The sequence below is a fragment of the Thalassophryne amazonica genome, chromosome 2, assembly GCF_902500255.1.
Source record: "Thalassophryne amazonica chromosome 2, fThaAma1.1, whole genome shotgun sequence".
Taxonomy (NCBI): Eukaryota; Metazoa; Chordata; class Actinopteri; order Batrachoidiformes; family Batrachoididae; genus Thalassophryne; species Thalassophryne amazonica.
Window position 1 is genome coordinate 87,007,531 of NC_047104.1, and position 25,127 is coordinate 87,032,657.

The 25,127-nt window shown below is 40.8% G+C and overlaps 1 protein-coding gene across 2 annotated transcripts in view; it reads left to right on the forward strand.

Moving 5' to 3' along the window:
• The window catches only part of hipk3b (homeodomain interacting protein kinase 3b), a 161,318-nt gene extending 136,971 nt beyond the window's left edge, over positions 1-24,347 (forward strand). Inside the window, exons 8-16 of one of the 2 annotated variants that reach the window (XM_034188818.1) lie at positions 3,118-3,241; positions 3,330-3,451; positions 3,713-3,828; positions 4,100-4,267; positions 4,335-4,676; positions 4,786-4,932; positions 5,037-5,293; positions 20,588-20,721; positions 23,757-24,347. In XM_034188818.1, coding sequence (XP_034044709.1) covers positions 3,118-3,241; positions 3,330-3,451; positions 3,713-3,828; positions 4,100-4,267; positions 4,335-4,676; positions 4,786-4,932; positions 5,037-5,293; positions 20,588-20,721; positions 23,757-24,227 — 1,881 coding nt within the window. In that variant the 3' untranslated portion in view covers positions 24,228-24,347. The remainder of the gene's footprint in view (positions 1-3,117; positions 3,242-3,329; positions 3,452-3,712; positions 3,829-4,099; positions 4,268-4,334; positions 4,677-4,785; positions 4,933-5,036; positions 5,294-20,587; positions 20,722-23,756) is intronic. The other variant, XM_034188828.1, reaches the window with a different exon arrangement.
• The last annotated feature ends 780 nt before the right edge of the window (positions 24,348-25,127 follow it).

Genomic DNA, 25,127 nt, shown 5'->3' on the forward strand with positions numbered 1-25,127 from the left:
CGATGTTGGCCGTAACTACTACATGTACCAAGTTGGATGGATATCCAAGTTAGTTGAAGATTGACACGTTGGTTGAAGATTGACAAGTTGGTTGAAGATTGACAAGTTAGTTGAAGATTGACAAAGACTGATCAAGAAGTTACTGTGATTCTTCAGAACATGCCCTGATTTGCTATTCGGGATGAAACTGGAAGGAACGCCGCTCTGCGGAATAGCTCCATAACTTTTCATGTCTTTGGATGTGGGAGGAGGCCGGAGCACCCAGAGGGAACCCACGCAAACATGGGGAAAACATGCAAACTCCACACAGAAAGGCTGTCTGTATCATGATCTGCCATTTTCATTTTGCGGCTTGAGTACACATTGATCACCAGAGTAGAGCATTAAACCATTTCAAAATAAAGCGAGTTTATAAAAATGTTTATATATACAGTTGTGTTCAAAATAATAGCAGTATGTTTAAAAACATGAGAAAAGGTCAAAATCCTTTGTATAGTTTTTTTTTTTTCAATGCATGCAAATGCATTGGGAACACTCCACATTCTATTCCAAATCAAAACAAAGAAAAATTCATCATATTTTTATTCTTTTACAGAAAGTGAAGAAAAAAAATATTAGGCTCTTCAAAAAAAATCAGCATTTTTCTTTATGTGACCTTTATTGCACCCTGACAGGTTATTTATGGATGAAGGCAGCAAATGTTGTACATGCTGGTTATTGTGCATTTTTTTTCTGAAAATCTGATTGAAATGTGTTGTTCTAGACATCATTCAGAAGAACAGCGTACTTTGATTAAAAAGTTAAATATAGCACGCAATGCTAAAGAACCCTAGGCCATGTGAGCTAAAAATAGGAAACAGAATGTGACCAGAATGTGACCTTAAATGTGACCAGAATGTGACCTTAGGTCAAGGTTAGCCATCTTTGAACTTGTCCAAGTTCTGTGTCCCAAGAATGCTCCCTGTGAATTTGTAGACCGTGGCAATAATAGGAATGGAGTAATGCTGAGCACAGACAAACGGACAGATGCAAAGTCTTCGCAATACCCAATGGCCATATTTCTGTGAAGACAGTGAAGCATGGTGGAGCAAACATCATGATATGGGGATTTTTCTTATACTATGGTGTCGGGCCTATTTATCACATACCAGGGATCATGGATCAGTTTCTGTACTTTAGAATTCTTGAAGAGGTCATGTTGCCTTATGCCGAGGAGGAAATGCCTTTGAAATGGGTGTTTCAACAAGACAGTGACTCAAAACACACCAGCAAGTCAGCAGTATCTTAGTTCCAGACAAACAAGTTTAAGGTTATTGAGTGGCCAGCCCAATACCAGGACCTTAATCCAATAGAAAACTTGTGGAGTAACATTAAAAATTATGTTTCTGAAGTAAAAGCAAGAAATGTGGAGGAACTGTGGAATCTAGTCCAATCGTCTTGGGCTGGAATACTTGTTCACAGGTGCAAGAAGTTGGTCAAATCCATGCAACACATATGTGAAGCAGTTCTTAGAAACAATGGTTATACAGCTAAGTAATAGTTCAGTGATTCACAGGAAAGATCAATCTTATTTCTTTTTCTTAAGTAATAATAAATTTGATAAATTTTTTAATTGATTTGGAATAGAATGTGCAGTCTTCCAATGCATTTGCATATATGGAAATAAAAGGTATTGTAAGGATTTTGAGCAGTGTCATCTGGTTTCAGGTGCACACTGTTGAGAATAACAGGTATGGATTCTAACCTGGTAGGTGCCCAAAAGATAAAAATGATGCAATAACCAGAGATAGCGTAGGTTATTATATATAGCGTAATGCTAAAATATCCTCAGCCATATGAGCATGTAATCAATGAAAGAGTGTTTCGAAAGAATGTGACCTTTTGACCCCTTAGAATAGGTCAAGGTTGCCCATCTTTGAACTTGTCCAAGGTCTGTGTCCCAAGAATGTTCCCTGTGTATTTGACAACCCTGGCAGTAATAAGACTGGACTTATGCTGAGCACAGACAGACGGACGGTTGGACAAATGAATGCAAAGTTTTCACAGTACCCGATCGCCATATTTTGGCCTTGGGTAATAATGGATGTATTGTTCTATGGAACTTCATTTGCAAAGATTGTGTGTGAACCTAAAGATAAGTTCTTTTCATGTGTTGAATTTGTGTGAATGCTGACTTACCCATCTGATTGTCTCTAAGCACTGCTGTCATGGCAACATGATCGCATCATGTTGGTGAGGTCATGACAACAGCGCAAATCAGTGTTGTTACTGAGGAAGAAAAGGGAGTGGATCCTTATGTACATTGAAATTTTTGTAATGTGAATTACTTTAAATATTTTTTCTTAAATTGGCATGCTGGGGATGAATTGAGAATCTTGAAACTTGTAGCAAGGTGTTTTACAAGATGTATATCTATCCAAGCACAGGGGAAGAATGAGTAATTGTCTCTGATCCATGAAGAGAGACATTTTTTTCATTATTCCTTCTTTATCTCCGGGGTGGGTGGGGTGAAATTGTGAGTTCAGAATATTTAGTGATGGCTTGTCTTACAAAGCTTATTATCACGTCGTGAAGCCAAGATATGCCAAAGTAGTTATCAGGATGTAGCTGCCAGGTCATATGTGACATCAAATGATTGTGTAATTTTTTCATGTGATAAATGCAGTTGGGTTGCAAAAAAAAAGTGAATGCTTATGTAGCAGTACCTACAAATTTATTTCCTATGGAGCAGGTTAACCTTGCACAATATAGTTATGTGCAGATATAGCACAGGATGGTGATTGAGGGCTTCAGGGTGCAGAACAGGTAAGAATAATATCCCAGATTGGATTTGGAGGTCAGTGTTGTGCTGTGCTGTTCCCTTGTCTATTGTCTTCAATAAAGGTGAAAAAGCCATCATGAACTGTACATTAAACATAAATATAATATGAAACCTGATATTTTTCCTTTGAAAAAGAGATTTAATTCTGTAGTTCATGAAACACATCCTTGTACCCTGTGTTTGAAAGACTACTCCTGACACAGATGTCGCCATCTACTGGCTTTTTAATGCAACTGTCAGTTATTTTATTCCGGAGAAAAACCAATTCAATTGTAACACTATGTAATCTATTTCAGGGGTTAGCACCATCAGCCCCTTCAGTGATGCACACTGGGATACCATTGCAAACTGGAAGTGGTCAGTTTGGATGCAGTGATTCATTTCAACAAGCACTCATTCTTTGTCCCCCAGCCATTCAAGGTAGGACATATAAAGCTTGACTGTCATGAATTTGTCTTGTTCATGTTTGTGGTCCCTTAACCTATTTTACTGCCTGTCATCCCTGTAGGGATCCCTGCCAGCACAGCTAAACCAGGTGGCTACTCAGTATGCATGGAGGCTTCCGTGCCTCTGGTCACCCAAGCACCCCCCATCCAGCCCATACAAATTAGACCTGGGATCATCACGCAAGTAAGGAACTGGGAGTGGAAAATGCTGGCTGGTTAGAGGTCGAAGAATAGAAGATAAGATTTGTAAAATCCATTTTAGCACCTTGAGTATGCAAACATTTTAATCAGTAAATGAATTAAATTTTGTTACTGAAACTTAGTTTACTTTTGTTGGCCATAAAACAAAGATATTTACATGACAAGCATATAACACACTTGCTTTGAAGTTTCAAGTTTCACATTTTATATAAGCTGATGGAAGAGTCTCTGTACTTTTCAACAGACTTGGTCCAACCGTGCCCAACAAATCTTGGTGCCCACTTGGCAGCAGGTGCCCCCACCACCAACCACTTTGGCATCTGACACAGTGTCGGGCTCACAAAGATTGGGCGAGTGGGGGTAAGTTGTTTGATTTTAACGCAATACTGTATTATGCATTATTTTTTAAAACCAATGTGTGACAGTTCTAATTTTTGTTCATGGTCACAATTTGTAAGCACACCCTTGGGGAGGGGCTGAGCTGTTCTGATGCTGTATACTATGTCCTCTGAATATTAATGATTGATTAATCATACATGTGCTTTGGGACCAGCAACTGAGACTGTTTTGTCAGTAATGGTGTTAAGAAGGCTTTTGGCTCAATTTGCAATATTCTTGTTTCTGTTTGCAGGAAATTACGTTCCCATGGTAACCATTACAGCTCCATGATTGCCCACCCTCAGCCTTTGCTAACCAACCAAATGACTGTGTCTGCCCACCAGCCAATCAACATTGGCATTGCACATGTGGTATGGCCTCAGCCAGGTGCCAACAAGCGAGCCAAACCCTGTGCTAACAGGTATGATACATGTGTGTTTCCCACATTATAACAGACATAAATACATGTCATGCATTTGTTTGCTCAGTCTGGTGCTGTTTTTGTTCTGTAGGGGCAACATCCTTTCCCAAAATACAACCATCCAAAATTCAGTATGCCAGTCTCCAAAGATGGCTGACACAGCAAAGAATGTGGCAGAAGAAGCCAGTTGTCCAGAGGATGGCCAAGTTGCTGGAAAGCAGCATGGGAAAAGCCAAGTGCGGGAAGAGCGTGATAGTTTCTGCAAGGCGGAGCAACCCTATGAGGAGCTTTTGGAGTCTCAGGAACAGCGGCAGGCCATGGTGATCTCTGACTTTGGTAGCCCAACTGTCAGCGTGATCAGTATCAGCAGTGACGATGAGGAGAATGAACAGACGCACTCGATAAGGGAGTGGGTGTTAAGCTTCAGGTTTTTGCTAAGAATGTTTTGAAAGTAGTTTTACATATTGTGATTTGTAGAAATTGGTGTACTTTTTTAAAGCCTTTCTCTGCGTATGCAGGTGTAAAGGTAGTGCAGATTGTGAGGCATGTCAAAGCACTGTTAGTATGGAGAGAGTATGTTCACTCAGCAGTCCAGACAGCACGCTCAGCACCACCTCATCAGCCTCTGCCCAGTCCAGCAGCTCCCCTTGCAAACACCCAAACAGGTATGGCTGGGATACATTCTGACACAAACCTCATACACAGGTTTGAATTTAGTTCCCACAAAGCACAAGCTGCAACGTGTAACCTGGTTTTTCAATGATTGCAGTATGTCAGACGATGAACAGGAGAGTGGGTGTGACACCGTTGATAGCTCGCCAGGCTCAGATGCCTCTGGTCAAAGCAGAAGTCCTTTCACAGATCGATGCTACATTGCAGACCCCAACCAGAACTGTGAGCCCCGTGTTGCATGTGTTGCTCCAGAGACTGAACCCAACAAGCCAACCGTCCGTACCGTTGTGGTGCCTCCAATGAGGGTGCAGAACAAAAACAACTCTGCCATTCGGCAAAGACCTGGCAACACGGGTAAAGACAACTTCCAAATTCATGTAGTGTGTTTATTATCTACTAAGTGTGTGAGTTTACAAATTATGGTCTTGATAGTCAGAGATATGAACATGAATGTAGAGTATAATTTGGTTATCAAGCTGCAGGAGGTGACGGTGACCAATAAGTGATGCCTAAATTTAAATTGTTTGACTAAAGGAGATGTGAGTGCAATAGTTCTCCCTCACTTAATTTTTATGGGACTGATTGTGTTATCCATCTAAAAATATAAGATGCTTGCAGCAATATCTAGTCACCATGGGTGCTGTCTGCTCCACAGGTCACATGGCCTGGAATTATGCTGTTTTAGTAAACCACAGAGGTTCTCACAGGTGATTATGGGTAACCTGCTCTGAGATATCCGAGATATCCGCTCTGACCTGCAGAGTTGATATTTGTTTGCTGTCAACATTTCTTCCTTTGGATCCAGCTGTGTATTTCAGGCCCTTTTGCACTGCAGGAACTGTTTAAGGATGTAGGAATCTGTTAACAAACTGTTCTGTTGTTTCACAACAGGGAGTGCCATTTTAGTTTCTAAATCACTTCTCGTCCACATTCAAGAGTAGGCGGTCTGAAAGAAAAGCATGAAGGTTCCATGGATAAACAGTCTGTTAGGGCCCTGTCACATCTTGACGATTTAGCCAGTGTATGCCGCCCGCATTAAAAATACTGGTATACACAGGCGTACATCTAAGAAATTATGCAGCTGTCACACCTGGACGATTGAATCAACGTATGCTGACAGCCCCATTTCCACCGTGCGGTCCGAGTCGGTACTGCATGGTGTGGTGCAGGTCGGAACAGTTAAGTCTGGCTTGGTTTGCATTTCTACCACTGGCAGAACACTTCTGTTTTGCAGGTGTAACACATAAATATTGACGAGCACGTCATTGAGCATGCGTACGTTGTCGTGTGGCTTCACACGGAGGCAAACTGTAATTTTACATTGCTTTATTTTATTTTTGTCTTGGTGGATCATAAAATTTATTTTCATATTTAGAATGCTGAAGAGATGGCTGTGATAACCGCTGACATTAATGAATTAAGCGCTGTGCCTCAACTTTTAAAATAAGTTAATTGTCTCATTGTGGCATAAAGCGCCGGTGTCGCAGCCTGATTGGTCCCCCAGGCCCCGTCTGATCAGTCCCCCTGCCTGTGAATCATTTTAATATTTGAAACAGTCTGTTTGCGTGAGGACTGTAGCTTTCAGCCAAACAGTGGACAGTATTAATGGACATATTTCTACTCATGACTAACAGAAGAAATGTGTGCCAACAATCACATAACTTACCTACAACTTATGGTCTGCATGTGTCGGAAGTATTGTGTATGCCCAAAATTTTTGGAGATACTCTGCGTATTACAACATATATCAGCATGCTTCAACGTGCTCTTAACTTATATAAAACCTACCCATAACTTATTAGACATACACCAGTGTTTTTACGGTTGCCATACGCTGGCTAAATCATCAAGGTTTGACAGCGGTGTTACTGGTGATATGTAAGATACCTACAGCTAAGGTGAACAACTGAAACTGTCCTCAAAGTGGTAAAATTCAGAGAGTTAAAGCAACATTGTTGTAGCACATTGGAAATGGAATACTTCTGAACTATGGATTAAATAGGTCTGAGTCCTTATAGCGTGCATCCAGAAAGTATTCACAGCGCTTCACATTTTCCACATTTTGTTAATTACAGCCTCATTCCAAAATGGATGAAATAAAATTCCCTCAAAATTCTACACACAATATCCCATAATGACAATGTAAAAAAAAAAAAAAAAAAAGTTTTTTTTTTTCGGAGATTTTTGCAAACCTATTAAAATTTTTTTAAAAAAACAACCACTAAAAAAATCACACGTACATAAGTATTCACAGCCTTTACCATGAACCTCAAAATTAAGCTCAGGTGCATCCTGTTTCTACTGATCATCCTTGAGATGTTTCTACAGCTTAACTGGAGTCCACCTGGGGTAAATTTAGTTGATTGGTCATGACTTGGAAAAGCACACACCTGTCTGCATATAAGGTCCCACAGTTGTCAGTGCATGTCAGAGCACAAACCAAGCATGAAGTCAAAAGAATTGTATATAGACTTCTGAGACAGGATTGTCTCAAGGCACGAATCTGGGGAAGAGGACAAACATTTCTGCTGCTTTGAAGGTCCCAATGAGCACAGTGGCCTCCATCATCTATAAATGGAAGAAGTTCGGATCCACCAGGACTCTTCCTACAGCTGGATGCCCATCTAAACTGAGCGATTGTTAGTCAGGGAGGTGACCCAGAACCCAATGGTCGCACTGTCAGAGCTCCAACATTCATCTGTGGAGAGAGGAGAACCTTCCAGAAGGCCAGCCATCTCTGCTGCAACCCAGCAAACAGGCTTGTATGGTAGAGTGGCCAGATGGAGGCCACTCTTTACTAAAAAACACATGATAGCCCTCTTGGAGTTTGCCTAAAGTACCTGAAGATGAGAAAACAAAATTCTGATGAGACAAAGATTGAACTCTTTTAGTGAATGCCAGGCATCATTTTTGAAGGAAAAAACCCCATCCCTACAGTGAAGCATGGTGTTGGCATCATCATGCTGTGGGGTTGTTTTTCAGCTGCAGGAACTGAGAGACTATTCAGGATTGAGGGAAAGATGAATGCAGCAATGCACAGAGACATCCTGGATGAAAACCTGCTCCAGAGCTCTCTTGACCTCATACTGGGGGGACGGTTCACCTTTCAGCAGGACAATGACCCTAAGCACACAGCCAAGATTTCAACGGAGTGGCTTCAGGAAAACTCTGTGAATGTCCTTGAGTGGCCCATCCAGAGGCCAGACCTGAATTCAGTTGAACATCTCTGGCGATATCTGAAAATGGCTGTGCAACGACACTTCCACTCCAGCCTGATGGAGCTTGAGAGGTGTTGCAAAGAGGAATGGACAAAACTGCCCAAAGATAGATGTGCCAAGCTCGTGGCATCATATTCAAGAAGACTTGAGGCTGTAATTGCTGCCAAAGGTGCATCAACACAGTCTTGAGCAAAGGTCGTGAATACTTATGTACATGTGATTTCTTAGCCCCCCCCCAATAAATTCCTCCCCCCAAAAAAAACCAAAAACTTTTTTTTCATGTCATCATTATGCGGTGTTGGGAGGTTTGAAGGGAAAAAAAAGAATTTACTCCACTTTGGAATAAGGCTGTAATATAACAAAATGTGGAAAAGTGAAACTCTGTGAATAATTTCCGGATACCCTGTAGATAAAAGTTGAACTTTAAAGTCTCTGACACTTCATAAAAACTTGGTGTATTGAGCAACATTTAGCAATGTATAGACAAAACTACATACACTTGTGTTCAAAATAATAGCAGTGTGTTTAAAAAAGTGCTCAAAATCCTTATACCGTATTTTCCGGACTATATGTCATATTTATCACTTCGTGCAAGAAGAAGCAAAATGGATTCAATCTCCATATTATTCATTTATAAGGCACACACCGTGTTAAGCAGCACAGACCACGAGCTAATTAATCTCCCTATAAGGGCACAAAATGCAAGTAAACTGCTTCTTTCAGCCACTGAACAGAAGATCATATGTGAGATGAACGTAACACACAATGAATCGTTTGACAACCCGGTGTATCGTTTATATATTTACAGCACAAACACTGCTGTTTTAGCCGTCAGAGGCTAAGAGCTAATTAATGTTTTTGTCACAAGCGCAGACTACTTCCTTAAACCACTGAACAGATGATCATATGTGAGGTGAACAAACATTGTAATTGCCTTGCTTGCCTCTACTGGTGGTTGGCTCTCACTGCGGTATTGTATCACTTCCTGTTCCGGAGCACAGCGGTGTTTTGCTGTATCTGTTAGCTGTTTAATCTGCGCAGTTAGATTGATCTAGTTAACTAGATAACGATTTGCTTCACAGTGTAATCTTCACGTGCCTTAACTAAAGCACTCCCTCTGCTGAATCACCTCTAAATTATTTACACATTATTCACTTTGTGTGTTTTTAGGAATCCGCTAGCTTAGCGCAGCTACTAGCTCTTAGCCGGTTTAGCATGGCGGCTTCTCCTGTCTCTCCTGCACTTTTCTGCTCTGGGTGTGAAATGTTTAGTTATTCCTCGGCCTCCTTTAGCAGTAATGGTACTTGTAATAAGTGTAGCTTATTCGTAGCTTTGGAGGCCAGGCAGGGCAAATTGGAGACTCGGCTCCGCACCGTGGAAAATTCTACAGCTAGCCAGGCCCCTGTAGTCGGTGCGGACCAAGGTAGCTTAGCCACCGTTAGTTTCCCTCTGGCAGATCCCGAGCAGCCGGGAAAGCAGGCCGACTGGGTGACTGTGAGGAGGAAGCGTAGCCCTAAACAGAAGCCCCGTGTACACCGCCAACCCGTTCACATTTCTAACCGTTTTTCCCCACTCGGCGACACACCCGCCGAGGATCAAACTCTGGTTATTGGCGACTCTGTTTTGAGAAATGTGAAGTTAGCGACACCAGCAGCCATATTCAGTTGTCTTCCAGGGGCCAGAGCAGGCGACATTGAAGGAAATTTGAAACTGCTGGCTAAGGCTAAGTGTAAATTTGGTAAGATTGTAATTCACGTCGGCAGTAATGACACCCGGTTACGCCAATCGGAGGTCACTAAAATTAACATTGAATCGGTGTGTAACTTTGCACAAACAATGTCGGACTCTGTAGTTTTCTCTGGGCCCCTCCCCAATCGGACCGGGAGTGACATGTTTAGCCGCATGTTCTCCTTGAACTGCTGGCTGTCTGAGTGGTGTCCAAAAAATGAGGTGGGCTTCATAGATAATTGGCAAAGCTTCTGGGGAAAACCTGGTCTTGTTAGGAGAGACGGCATCCATCCCACTTTGGATGGAGCAGCTCTCATTTCTAGAAATCTGGCCAATTTTCTTAAATCCTCCAAACCGTGACTATCCAGGGTTGGGACCAGGAAGCAGAGTTGTAGTCTTACACACCTCTCTGCAGCTTCTCGCCCCCTGCCATCCCCTCATTACCCCATCCCCGTAGAGACGGTGCCTGCTCCCAGACCACCAATAACCAGCAAAAATCTATTTAAGCATTAAAATTCAAAAAGAAAAAATAATATAGCACCTTCAACTGCACCACAGACTAAAACATTTAAATGTGGTCTATTAAACATTAAGTCTCTCTCTTCTAAGTCCCTGTTAGTAAATGATATAATAATTGATCAGCATATTGATTTATTCTGCCTTACAGAAACCTGGTTACAGCAGGATGAATATGTTAGTTTAAATGAGTCAACACCCCCGAGTCACACTAACTGCCAGAATGCTCGTAGCACGGGCCGAGGCGGAGGATTAGCAGCAATCTTCCATTCCAGCTTATTAATTAATCAAAAACCCAGACAGAGCTTTAATTCATTTGAAAGCTTGACTCTTAGTCTTGTCCATCCAAATTTGAAGTCCCAAAAACCAGTTTTATTTGTTGTTATCTATTGTCCTCCTGGTCGTTACTGTGAGTTTCTCTATGAATTTTCAGACTTTTTGTCTGACTTAGTGCTTAGCTCAGATAAGATAATTATAGTGGGCGATTTTAACATCCACACAGATGCTGAGAATGACAGCCTCAACACTGCATTTAATCTATTATTAGACTCAATTGGCTTTGCTCAAAATGTAAATGAGTCCACCCACCACTTTAATCATATCTTAGATCTTGTTCTGACTTATGGTATGGAAATTGAAGACTTAACAGTATTCCCTGAAAACTCCCTTCTGTCTGATCATTTCTTAATAACATTTACATTTACTCTGATGGACTACCCAGCAGTGGGGAATAAGTTTCATTACACTAGAAGTCTTTCAGAAAGTGCTGTAGCTAGGTTTAAGGATATGATTCCTTCTTTATGTTCTCTAATGCCATATACCAACACAGTGCAGAGTAGCTACCTAAACTCTGTAAGTGAGCTAGAGTATCTCGTCAATAGTTTTACATCCTCATTGAAGACAACTTTGGATGCTGTAGCTCCTCTGAGAAAGAGAGCTTTAAATCAGAAGTGCCTGACTCCGTGGTATAACTCACAAACTCGCAGCTTAAAGCAGATAACCCGTAAGTTGAAGAGGAAATGGCATCTCACTAATTTAGAAGATCTTCACTTAGCCTGGAAAAAGAGTCTGTTGCTCTATAAAAAAGCCCTCCGTAAAGCTAGGACATCTTACTACTCATCACTAATTGAAGAAAATAAGAACAACCCCAGGTTTCTTTTCAGCACTGTAGCCAGGCTGACAAAGAGTCAGAGCTCTATTGAGCCGAGTATTCCTTTAACTTTAACTAGTAATGACTTCATGACTTTCTTTGCTAATAAAATTTTAACTATTAGAGAAAAAATTACTCATAACCATCCCAAAGACGTATCGTTATCTTTGGCTGCTTTCAGTGATGCCGGTATTTGGTTAGACTCTTTCTCTCAGATTGTTCTGTCTGAGTTATTTTCATTAGTTACTTCATCCAAACCATCAACATGTCTATTAGACCCCATTCCTACCAGGCTGCTCAAGGAAGCCCTACCATTATTTAATGCTTCGATCTTAAATATGATCAATCTATCTTTATTAGTTGGCTATGTACCACAGGCTTTTAAGGTGGCAGTAATTAAACCATTACTTAAAAAGCCATCACTTGACCCAGCTATCTTAGCTAATTATAGGCCAATCTCCAACCTTCCTTTTCTCTCAAAAATTCTTGAAAGGGTAGTTGTAAAACAGCTAACTGATCATCTGCAGAGGAATGGTCTATTTGAAGAGTTTCAGTCAGGGTTTAGAATTCATCATAGTACAGAAACAGCATTAGTGAAGGTTACAAATGATCTTCTTACGGCCTCAGACAGTGGACTCATCTCTGTGCTTGTTCTGTTAGACCTCAGTGCTGCTTTTGATACTGTTGACCATAAAATTTTATTACAGAGATTAGAGCATGTCATAGGTATTAAAGGCACTGCGCTGCGGTGGTTTGAATCATATTTATCTAATAGATTACAATTTGTTCATGTAAATGGGTAATCTTCTTCCCAGACTAAGGTTAATTATGGAGTTCCACAAGGTTCTGTGCTAGGACCAATTTTATTCACTTTATACATGCTTCCCTTAGGCAGTATTATTAGACGGCATTGCTTAAATTTTCATTGTTACGCAGATGATACCCAGCTTTATCTATCCATGAAGCCAGAGGACACACACCAATTAGCTAAACTGCAGGATTGTCTTACAGACATAAAGACATGGATGACCTCTAATTTCCTGCTTTTAAACTCAGATAAAACTGAAGTTATTGTACTTGGCCCCACAAATCTTAGAAACATGGTGTCTAACCAGATCCTTACTCTGGATGGCATTACCCTGACCTCTAGTAATACTGTGAGAAATCTTGGAGTCATTTTTGATCAGGATATGTCATTCACAGCGCATATTAAACAAATATGTAGGACTGCTTTTTTGCATTTACGCAGTATCTCTAAAATTAGAAAGGTCTTGTCTCAGAGTGATGCTGAAAAACTAATTCATGCATTTATTTCCTCTAGGCTGGACTATTGTAATTCATTATTATCAGGTTGTCCTAAACATTCCCTGAAAAGCCTTCAGTTAATTCAAAATGCTGCAGCTAGAGTACTAACGGGAACTAGAAGGAGAGAGCATATCTCACCCATATTGGCCTCTCTTCATTGGCTTCCTGTTAATTCTAGAATAGAATTTAAAATTCTTCTTCTTACTTATAAGGTTTTGAATAATCAGGTCCCATCTTATCTTAGGGACCTCATAGTACCATATCACCCCAATAGAGCGCTTCGCTCTCAGACTGCAGGCTTACTTGTAGTTCCTAGGGTTTGTAAGAGTAGAATGGGAGGCAGAGCCTTCAGCTTTCAGGCTCCTCTCCTGTGGAACCAGCTCCCAATTCGGATCAGGGAGACAGACACCCTCTCTACTTTTAAGATTAGGCTTAAAACTTTCCTTTTTGCTAAAGCTTATAGTTAGGGCTGGATCAGGTGACCCTGAACCATCCCTTAGTTATGCTGCTATAGACTTAGACTGCTGGGGGGTTCCCATGATGCACTGAGTGTTTCTTTCTCTTTTTGCTCTGTATGCACCACTCTGCATTTAATCATTAGTGATTGATCTCTGCTCCCCTCCACAGCATGTCTTTTTCCTGGTTCTCTCACTCAGCCCCAACCAGTCCCAGCAGAAGACTGCCCCTCCCTGATCATGGTTCTGCTGGAGGTTTCTTCCTGTTAAAAGGGAGTTTTTCCTTCCCACTGTCGCCAAGTGTTTGCTCACAGGGGGTCGTTTTGACCGTTGTGGTTTTTCCGTAATTCTTGTATGGCTTTGCCTTACAATATAAAGTGCCTTGGGGCCAGTGTTTGTTGTGATTTGGCGCTATATAAATAAAATTGACTTGATTTGATTTAAACTTTTTTTACTACATTTATAAAAGAAAATCGTCTTTTTTTTTCTTCTTAAAAGAGCTGTCCTTGTACTTACAAATAATTCCAATTAAGGTTTCTTCTAAATAAAAAAAATAAATAAATAATAATAATAAGTCCATCTTCATTCAAATGTGTGATCTATCAGTATAAAAGATGTTATGGTATTTCTTCAGAACAAAGCAGTATACTATGATATACTCTTCAAGTATCGTGATATATTCGAACTGATCGACGATCCCTGTTATGTACGAGGTCTGTTAGAAAAGTATCCGACCTTTTCATTTTTTTCAAAAACCTGATGGATTTGAATCACGTGTGCTTGCATGAGCCAACCTTGAACCTTCGTGCGCATTTTCTTCACGTTTTGATTTGAAATACAATGTGCAGTGTTCCCAATGCATTTGCGTGTATGGAAATAAAAGCTGTTTTAAGGATTTTGAGTTTTATTCACTTTTTAAGCACACTGCTATTATTTTGAACACAACTATAAATGCATATTGGACTTAAAAAGTTGACAACAAATATCATGGTTCGACTGGTGAACCAGTCTTACTTGCTTTAAAACTTACATGACTTTAATTCACAGTACATGAAGCGTGCTGTGAATGTCACATTGAACTTTCCGAAGTAACTGTATAAAGTGTTCAGAATGCCCCTGAAAGTAATATTTTAGTTCTGTTGGTGCAAAACTGGCTTTGACATTCCCTTTCTTGACGTATCTGTGTGTCTGCACTCTTCAGAAATTAAAGTTTTCCAGGAATTACCAGGTGTCCTGTAGGTAAGCAAATACTGTAAATACCAGGGGTGGGACAAAGTCACTGTCAGGTCATTCTCACGTCATCAGTCTTCAAGTCCCAAGTCAAGTCTCAAGTCATCTTGCAAACAATTGGTGGTCATTATCAGTGGTGGGCACTGTTCAGCTAATCCAATAACCGATAATTATCGAAGCTAATGTTTTTGTTGGGGGATTAGCTTTTCATATCAGTTTAAAAACCATCAGTGGAACAATTATCTTCTGATAAATTTAGTTCCAATAACTTTCAGTCCGCTAACACTTTTTTTTCTGGTGAAGTGAGCAAAATTTAACAGTCAAAAACATTTGTAAACTCTAAAATCAAACATTTTAATCCCTGTCGTGTGTAGATCAGTGGTTTGTGGCAGACTGGCTGTCGCTTGCTGATGACGTCATCATTAAGCGCAAGACGTGATTGGCCGGTCGCCGCAGGGAGCATTGTGCATAGTGTAGTTCAGGTTCACTTTGGACGTTACACTGTTACTGTCCACTCGACACAAACAAAATGGACTAATTTTAACATTATTTTGTTTTATTTCTTTGTGGCTGACTGGATAATTTAATCGCCAAGACTTGGTGGGAAAGAGGAGATCTCACAGCACCGCTGTGTTACAGAGGGACTTCTCTTCACTGTGTTAGACACCTTTTTGGGTAATTGGGACGCTTTATGTGGATTATTTTCTTCATGAATCCCACTGAAACCAACAGGTAAGAATTTATATTTACTACGTGTCTTTTACTCTGCCAGTCAATGCATTAATGGGCGTATTTCAGTTGTTTAAGCTGCAGGGTTCAAAGCATGTGAAAAAGCAGCAGCTTTTAGTTCGTAAATGACAGTGTATGAGGGCTGTCCGTAAAGTATAGGTCCTTTTTATTTTTTTCAAAAACTATATGGATTTCATTCATATGTTTTTACGTCAGACATGCTTGAACCCTCGTGCGCATGCGTGAGTTTTTCCACGCCTGTCGGTGACGTCATTCGCCTGTGAGCACTCCTTGTGGGAGGAGTCGTCCAGCCCCTCGTCGGAGTTCCTTTGTCTGAGAAGTTGCTGAGAGACTGGCGCTTTGTTTGATCAAAATTTTTTCTAATCCTGTGAGACACATCGAAGTGGACATGGTTCGAAAAATTAAGCTGGTTTTCAGTGAAAATTTTAACAGCTGATGAGAGATTTTGAGGTGATTCTGTCGCTTTAAGGACTTTTCACGGTGCGAGACATCGTGCAGCGCTCTCAGGCGCCGTCGTCAGCCTGTTTCAAGCTTAAAACCTCCACATTTCAGGCTCTATTGATCCAGGACGTCGTGAGAGAACAGAGACGTTTCAGAAGAAGTCGGTTTCAGCATTTTATCCGGATATTCCACTGTTAAAGGAGATTTTTTTAATGAAAGACGTGCGGACGGGTCCGCGCGTCGGGACGCAGCCGACGCGGTGCGGCGGCACAGGAAAAACACCTCCGTGTTGATAACCATTTGTTAAAATCCAGTTGGCTTTTGATGGCTTTCAGTGGAGTGAGTATATGAGAAATTGTTTATCAGCTGGAGATGTTCCAACTTGTCCTCAAGGCTTCCAACAGAGGTGTTTTTCCTGTGACGGAGCGTCGCGGCGGCTGCGAGCCGACGCTGCAATCCGCCCGCACGTCTTTCATTAAAAAAATCTCCTTTAACAGTGGAATATCCGGATAAAATGCTGAAACCGACTTCTTCTGAAACTTCTCTGTTCTCTCACGACGTCCTGGATCAACAGAGCCTGAAATGTGGAGGTTTTAAGCTTGAAACAGGCTGATGACGCTGCCTGAGAGCGCTGCGCGACGTCTCGCACCGTGAAAAGTCCTTAAAGCAACAGAATCACCTCAAAATCTCTCATCAGCTGTTAAAATTTTCACTGAAGACCAGCTTAATTTTTCGAACATGTCCACTTCGATGTGTCTCACAGGTTTAGAAAAAATTTTGATCAAACAAAGCGCCAGTCTCTCAGCAACTTCTCAGACAAAGGAATTCCGACGAGGGGCTGGACGACTCCTCCCACAAGGAGTGCTCACAGGCGAATGACGTCACCGACAGGCGTGGAAAAACTCACGCATGCGCACGAGGGTTCAAGCATGTCTGACATAAAAACATATGAATGAAATCCATATAGTTTTTGAAAAAAATAAAAAGGACCTATACTTTACGGACAGACCTCGTATATAATACCGAGATAAACTGTGACTTCTAATACTGTGTTTTACTGCTTTTGAAAGATGACAGTGTTTGGGGTTTTATTTTTTATTCATTCATTTTTCGTGCGTTCTTTTTGTTTGTGATCCTTGGATTTACCCAGCAGCCCCTGCAGCACTTAAAGTGAAGCTGGTTTATCAGAAGCTGACAGTGTAATCCGATGTGGCTGCATCCGAATCAGTACTAAAAGTTATCAGTTGTCTGTAATAAAGAGAATTTTTTTTTTGTGCAGTTTATTGGTTTAGCGTCAAGAAAAATGGTTATCAAAGCCAACTTTGTGATTAGCTGTGCCCACCACTGGTCATTATGACTTGAGACTTGACTTGGGACTTTCTGATTCATGACTTGAGTGACTTGATGGTGACTTTTTCCCACCTCTGGTAAATATCAGTACCTCTGGTAGTAATATTTTCTTAAGTGTGACCAGTCGTCAGTTGGGCTGTATTGATGTAACAATGTCTGCTACACTGCAAGTAGTTTATATAAGATATCTGGAAATCTGGTAATTCCTCTCCTTCCTCTCTGTTTTTCTAAAGCAACATTAATGTGTAATTCCCATAAAAGAGTTAAGGTCCTGAATATCAGCCAAAAAAGACATGATGCATTTCCTGGCTTTCATAAACAAATGTTTCACAAATGCTTTGTTCAGTTAAGTTACAGTTAACGCATGATTTATGTTGGCCTTTGGTACTGTAGCTGTAGTTGCCATTTCTTTTCATAGTTTAATTTGATTTTAATGATGCTTTGGAGCACAACATTAATTGTTACTGCTGACAAAATCATACAGACCTGTGTGCTTTTCATGTCAGTGGTTCATCCCCTCATATACTCAAATTGTCGTAACTAAAGCCCCACATGAAAGGGCACAGTTTGCTCTTCTAGTGCTATTTTATTTATAATTGATGCTTTGACCCTGCTATAAGCTCGATGAACAAGCTTGGTTACCAGCTTCTCCCAGGTCTCCCAAACATGTCTATTTATATTCATCCAGATCATGTTCAGAGGACAGATGCCACTATATTTAATGCCTGGGATCTGATCAAGCAGCTGAGATCACTGACAGGTTTACAGAGTATCCTGCTGCTGCAAATATAGCCATTTATGTTACTCAGACAATGAGGCAGTTGTACGGTGTATCCGAAAAGTATTAGCTTCACTTTTTCCACATTTTGTTATGTTACAGCCTTATTCCAAAATGGAGTACATTCATTGAAACATGAAAAAAGTTCTTTGGGGTTTTTTTCCTTGGCAAATTTATTAAAAATAAAAAAAACTAAGAAATCACATGTACAGTGAGGAAAATAAGTATTTGAACACCCTGCAATTTTTGCAAGTTCTCCCACTTAGAAATCATGGAGGGATCTGAAATTTTCATCTTAGGTGCATGTCCACTGTAGGAGACATAATCTAAAAAAAAAAAAAAGAAAAATTCGGAAATCACAGTGTATGATCTCTTAATAATTTATTTGTATGTTACTGCTGCAAATAAGTATTTGATCACATGTGAAAATCAGTGTTAATATTTGGCGCAGTAGCCTTTGTTTGCAATTACAGAGGTCAAACGTTTCCTGTATTTATTCACCAGGTTTGCACACACTGCAGCAGGGATTTTGGTCCACTCCTCCATACAGATCTTCTCTAGATCTTTCAGGTTTGGAGTTTCAGCTCCCTCCAAAGATTTTCTATTGAGTTCAGGTCTGGAGACTGGCCAGGCCACTCCAGGACCTTGAAATGCTTCTTACAGAGCCCCTCCTGAGTTCCCTGGTTGTGTGTTTGGGGTCATTGTCATGCTGGAAGACCTGGCCATGACCCATCTTCAATGCTTTTACTGAGGGGAGGAGGTTGTTTGCCAAAATCTCGCAATACATGACCCCATTCATCCTCCCTTCAATACAGTGCAGTCGTCCTGTCCCCTTTGCAGAAGATCACCCCCAGAATATGATGTTTCCACCCCCATGCTTCATGATTGGGATGGTTTTCTTGGGGTTGTTCTCATCCTGTAAACATGGTAAGTGGAGTTGATTCCAAAAAGCTCTATTCTGGTCTCTTCTGACCACATGACCTTCTCCCATTCCTCCTCTGGATCATTCAGATTGTCACTGGTGAACTTCAAACAAGCCTGGACATGTGCTGGCTTGAGCAGGGGGACCTTGCTGTCCTGCAAGATTTTAAACCATGACAGCATCATGTGTTACTAATGTAATCTTTGTGACTGTGGTCCCAGCTCTCTTCAGGTCATTGACCAGGTCCTCCTATGTATTTCTGAGCTTTCTCAGAATCATCCTTACCCCACAAAGTGAGATCTTGCATGGAATCCCGGACCAAGGGAGATTGACAGTCATCTTGTGTTTCTTCCACTTTCTAATAAATAATCATAACAGTTGTTGTCTTCTACCAAGCTGCTTCCCCGTTGTCCTGTAGTCCATCCCGGCCTTGTGCAGGTCTACAGTTTTGTCCCTGGTGTCCTTAGACAGCTCTTTGGTCTTGGCTATGGTGGACAGGTTGGAGTGTGATTGATTGTGTGAACAGGTGTCTTTTATACAGGTAACAAGTTCAAACAGGTGCAATTAATACAGGTAGAGTGCAGAATAAGAGGGCTTCTTAAAGAAAAATTAACAGGTCTGTGTGAGCCAGAATTCTTGCTGGTTGGTAGGTGTTCAAATACTTATTTGCAGCAGTAACATACAAATGCATTATTAAAAAATCATACATTGTGATTTCCGGATTTTTTTTTTTTTTTTTTTAAGATTATGTCTCTCACAGTGGACATGCACCTAAGATGAAAATTTCAGACCCCTCCATGATTTCTAAGTGGGAGAACTTGCAAAACTGCAGGGTGTTCAAATACTTATTTTCCTCACTGTGCAGAAATATTCACGCTCTCTGATCAATACTTTGTTGATGCGCCTTTGGCAGCAGTTACAGCCTCAAATGTTTCTGTACCGTTCCCCAGATTTGTGCCTCAAGACAATCCTGTCTCAGAGGTCTACAGACAATTCCTTTGACTTCATGCTTTGTTTGTGCTCTGACATGCACTGGCAATTGTGGGGCCTTATATGTAGACAGATATGTGTCTTTCCAAATCATGTCCAATCAACTGAATTTACCCCAGGTGGACTCCAGTTAAGCTACAGAAACATCTCAAGGATGATCAGTGGAAACAGGAGGCACCTGAGCTCAATTTTGAGCTTCATGGCAAAGGTTGTGAATATTTATGTACTTGTAATTTCTTACTTTTTTGTTTGTTTTTTAAATAAATTTATAAAAAATCTCAATAAAACTTTTTTCCCATTGTCATTATAGGGTATTGTGTGTAGAATGTTGGGGGAAAAATTAATTTAATCTATTTTGGAATAAGGCTGTAACATAAAATGGAAAAAGTGAAGCGCTGTGAGTACTTTCCGGATGCACCGTAGTTAGCATCGTTTTCCAGTCGCATAATTTTTATGGTCATGCTGAAATTGTTGTATGAAGGGGATGCCAAGCTATTTGTGTAATTTAAAATGTTTTATACCCTAAGACTGCAAATTATTTGCTTCTTACCAAGATAAAAAACACCTTATAACCTTAAAAAACTTATATTTAGAAGTGTTAGATAATTTCTCATTCTACACTGTTTCGACGTGCTTATTTCTAGATTTACCAATTTTAATTCAAGACATGATCATGTCAAGTGAAATTATCTGTCCATGCAGCAATTTCCCTCAGATTTAGTTTTTTTTATCTTGTTTTTAGGCACCACTTTTTTTGCAGTGCTCTCTTTATTCTGTTCTCCCTTCCTCAATGTTTAAATTATCTCCTCAATCAGCTTTAGAGTCTTCATGCCAGTCCAAAGGGCGAGGGATTCGTGGGCGACAGCATCACCACTCCACTCCACTCCTCAACCGGCCTCAGAAGATCAACCCTGCATTCCAGCAACAACAGGCTATAGGCTTTGGGCAGGTTAGCGTACACAGTAACATACATGCATAGCAATAATACAGAGAATTACACAACACCCTATAACCATCATACTGTACCACCGATGCTCAGAATTGTTTGCTGAAAAATCAACATTGGAGATGCACGTAATGTGCCTGCTGCATGCTTGCGGGGTTCAGTGGCATTTGACGTAGCACACACTACACACAACTCTCAATGCTACAAACACATTGTTTGTGAGAATAGTTTAAGGCTACATTAGTATTTAAGTAAGAAGGTGCACACCAAAAGTAAAGTGTAGTGCCCTTGTTCTCCGGTCTAGAAAAATCTCTGGATTTTTTCTGATAAATTGATTGAATGAGTTTTAAACAACCTATTGATTATTTTCTCATTTGGGGTTTATCCTTTGGTTAATTTTCCAGTCAATCATAACCACAAATTATAGCAATAACTTTCAACCTTGCATTCAAATTTTTTCACATAAAGAAACTTGAAACATATAAAACTACTTTTTACCTGTAAATCGTCACAGTTATTGTGACTCTTCAATATTACTCTTATGCTGTGTTCACACTGGGCGCGACGCGAGTGACAGCAGCGACAGGTTGCCATGTAATCCCTATGGAAGGAGGCGTTGTGGCGCCAAGCCTCGCAGCGTGACGCAGTGGTCGCGATTGAAGCAACGCGAGTGAAGCGATTTGAGTGATTAGCGTGTTTCTGACGCGATATTGCGTCACGCCGCGTTGCGTTTCCCTCCTCCCCCAGTTGAAAAATCTGAACTTTTTCGTCTTGTTGTGCCGCGATGACCAATCAGGGACTGGATATGTAGTGAGGTGGAGATGTCTGGAGTTTGACTGAGTTGGAGGTGAACATGTCCTGTCTCTGGTAGCCAGCCTGTGAGCAGGACTTATGTCCCTTTTTGTCCTTTATTTCACAATTATAACAGAGTTTGGGGGAAGAGCGAGCTGCAGCCCCACAGCAGGGGGAGCGGAGTTTTTTTGTTGTTGTTGTTTTTCACGTGCATGCGCGAGCGAATCATCCATGAAGATTATTTTATTTATTAACTACACAGATGTATAATAAAACAAATGGTGACTGGTTTCTAAACACAATTATAACAGAGTTTTGGGGGGAAGAGCAAGGAGCAGCCCCACAGCAGGGGCAGCTGAGTTTTGTTTTTTGTTTTTTGTTTTTTTTTTTTTATTGTTTACATGTGCGCGCGTGAACGGGACAGGAGGTCCTCAAATTGGGTCCGAATTTGTGGCGTCTGGTCTCGCCCGGTGTGAATGCGGTATTACAGCTGAAAGTAGTTATTGGAGCTGTGTCAATTTCTCTTAACTGTAAATTTTATCAGTGCCATTAAACTGTACATACGTCTTTATTTTACAGATGAGATGCATGAAGAAAGACATTTAGCTTCTTAACTATTTATTTACAAATTATGTTTTGATAGCCCAGTTTAGTCAATTTCTCAATTCAGCTGGGGTTTTAACATCTTGAAATGCAGTATATAGTATACTAGAGCTCTTTGTGTAATTGTATTGTACCTGCATGAATGGTATATGTCCGTCAGATGGAGATATTGCACCATTTCAAGAACCTTGAGTACAGACAGCTGAGGGACACGATGACAAACCTGTTGCTTATGGTTGTATATGAGTCGTAATTACAGAGGAACAGAACACGCATTAAACCAGCTGACACTTAGGTAGGTTTGCTGTGATTAACTCCGGTCCTTGATATGGCTCATTGTGTGCTAATTTACATAAAGTCGCCAACATTTTAGCTACCTTAATACCAGAATAAACAGCAGGCTTTTGGTACAATTATCAGATGTGGTCACAGTGTTTTAAAGCATGTTGTGTTTGTTTTTCCAATTGCATTTGAGGTAAATGAGTACAAATCAGTTTGCTGAGACACTCTTTGCTGTAAATTCAGTCATGCTCCGTCTGTCCTCTCGTTTACTCTATATCTTAGATTCCCTGTAGGCAGAACTCAGGCAACTCCTCCACAGACACGCACACACGTACACACACAAAGGCTGGGCAGTGAACCAGGTGAAAGAAAGGGAACGCTGTGCCTGACCACACCTCGTTTTAAGACTAGCACGCCCATGGAGCACAGATGAGAGAAATTAATCATGCTACTAAAAAACATCAGTGAGCATGAAATGATAACCGCATCGGTTGGAAACTAGCGATGACACTTTACACTGGGTGTAGGATAAGGCCATTTGGTTTTAGGCAGATGAGAAAGGAGATCCCTTCAACTCAAACATGTCAGTCAGTATGTTGACTGTTTGAAGCCGATTTATTTATTTAAATGCAGCTTTGTTAACAGTTCGAGAGTCCATTTTATGTATTGTTTTAATTGCGGTTTTATTTTATTTTATTTATTTATTTAATATATTTTAATGTTTTTCCCACAAAAATGGGAGAAAGTGTGGACTTGCATTGTTAAGCTATTATCATTATGTCAGTGGCATAAAATGGTCTTACACTGACAACATTTTCAATAATTACAAAGTAAAGGTAGTTATCCTGACAGGTCTACACACTCATGCGTCTCATGCTTCTCTCCCACATCACTAAATGATGGTTGTGATTCACACCTTTATTTACTAACGGGCACTGAACTGAAGATGTCATGTTTTGTGTGTACCATGCTCTATTTGCACTTACTAAAGATGAAAGGTTGACTGTTAAACAGGTGAAGCAGGAGAACAAGCGATGACATCATTTACGCTGGTGCCGTGATGCAGCATGTATGTAGCATAGTATCAGAAGCTCATTTCTGCACATATTCAAATACTTTGCTTATGTATTATGTTTAAACAAGGAGCCTTTCAAAAAAAAAAATTGGGTGGGGGGAGGGGGCATTGGGGGGGGCATATCCAGTGTTATACATGGACAAAGATGAGGTGGTGAAAACTTGGTCAGATGAGTGGCACAGAAGCAAGAACGAATGAAAACAGCATCATCTAGTGGCTCTGTGATGAATGAACTCTGTGCTGCTGAAACTGAATTTGTTGAATCCATTACTTTTCTCTTTTAAAGGTGCAGCATTTCGGATCCTGCCACCAGGAATGGAACGCCAGTTTTGCACCCCGGAGACCACAAGCCTATATCCCTCCGACCATACATGGACACACATTCACCCTGTCCCACGGCAGCCCAAACCACACTGCAGGCCCTCACCCTCACCTTGGTGCCCATCCACACTCACAGCCTACTTTATTGTCCTATCCTCCATCTGGCCCACTGGTTACAGCTCCACCAATGGCCCATCTCCTGGCTTCCCCTGGGGCCTCGCGTCCCATCCTCCAGCCCACCTATGGCATCTCTCACCCAGCAGGTATTGTGCATCAGGTCACAGTGGGCATCAACCCGCGTCTCTTACCCTCCCCTACCTTGCACCCACAGGGCCAGTTCAAGCCCCTCTTTGCCCCGCACTCCTACATTGCCTCACCTGCCTACACCAGTTTCCCTCTCAGCCCCACCAAAATAAACCAGTACCCATATATCTGAGCATCAATGCCCAGATACCCTTCTTACCACCTGAGGGCTATGTCAGCAGGGCAAATTCTTTCTTAAACCACAAACCAAGTGGTTTTCATTTCCAAAACCATGGCACAACCACAGAGAAAACAAGCTATTTTTTGAATCATATAGACCTGGGTGTACAGAAAATTAACTACAAGCTTTAAAAAGAGTTCCAACTATGGAGATGCTTTGGGGGAAATTCAGAAGGAAATTATGTGTGAATGACTGAATGAAAGAATGAATGAGTAGTTAAACTCACACTTAATGTGTTTTGCACATTTGATATATCTTTGCATTGGATCTTCTACGAATACTCCTCAAAACAGGTAAATAATTGGGGTGGTGTTGAATAGTTAGACTTTGCACCCCTGATCCCAGCTATTTTTATATATTGCCTTCTTACATGTGCAAGTCACATTCATATTTGTAAAGCCATCCCTATCTCTAGCTCTAGTTTGACAGATGCACATGTTGTCCACAGTGTATGTTGTACTGCGTTTGAAGTATTTGTACCTTTTTCTGTGTCTTTGTTGTTAGCAATGTCAAGTCAAGTAACTGGTTTTAAATAGGGATGTTCCTCACGCTGCATGTGGTCTTGCATGAGCAAAAATATAAATGGGAAGATGCATAGATGTTGCTCTTATCATTTGTGTCACAAGATTCGCTGCATTGTATAACTATCCCCAGCCATAGTGCCTTACATATTTGAGGTTGTTAATGTACCTACTTATATATGACTATATACATGGATATTAATGTACTGGACTGCAGCACTTGAAATTCTAATCAGTTGATGCATCTTATGTGTGAATATATATATATATACACACACACACACACAGTAGTGTTCAGAATAATAGTAGTGCAATGTGACTAAAAAGATTA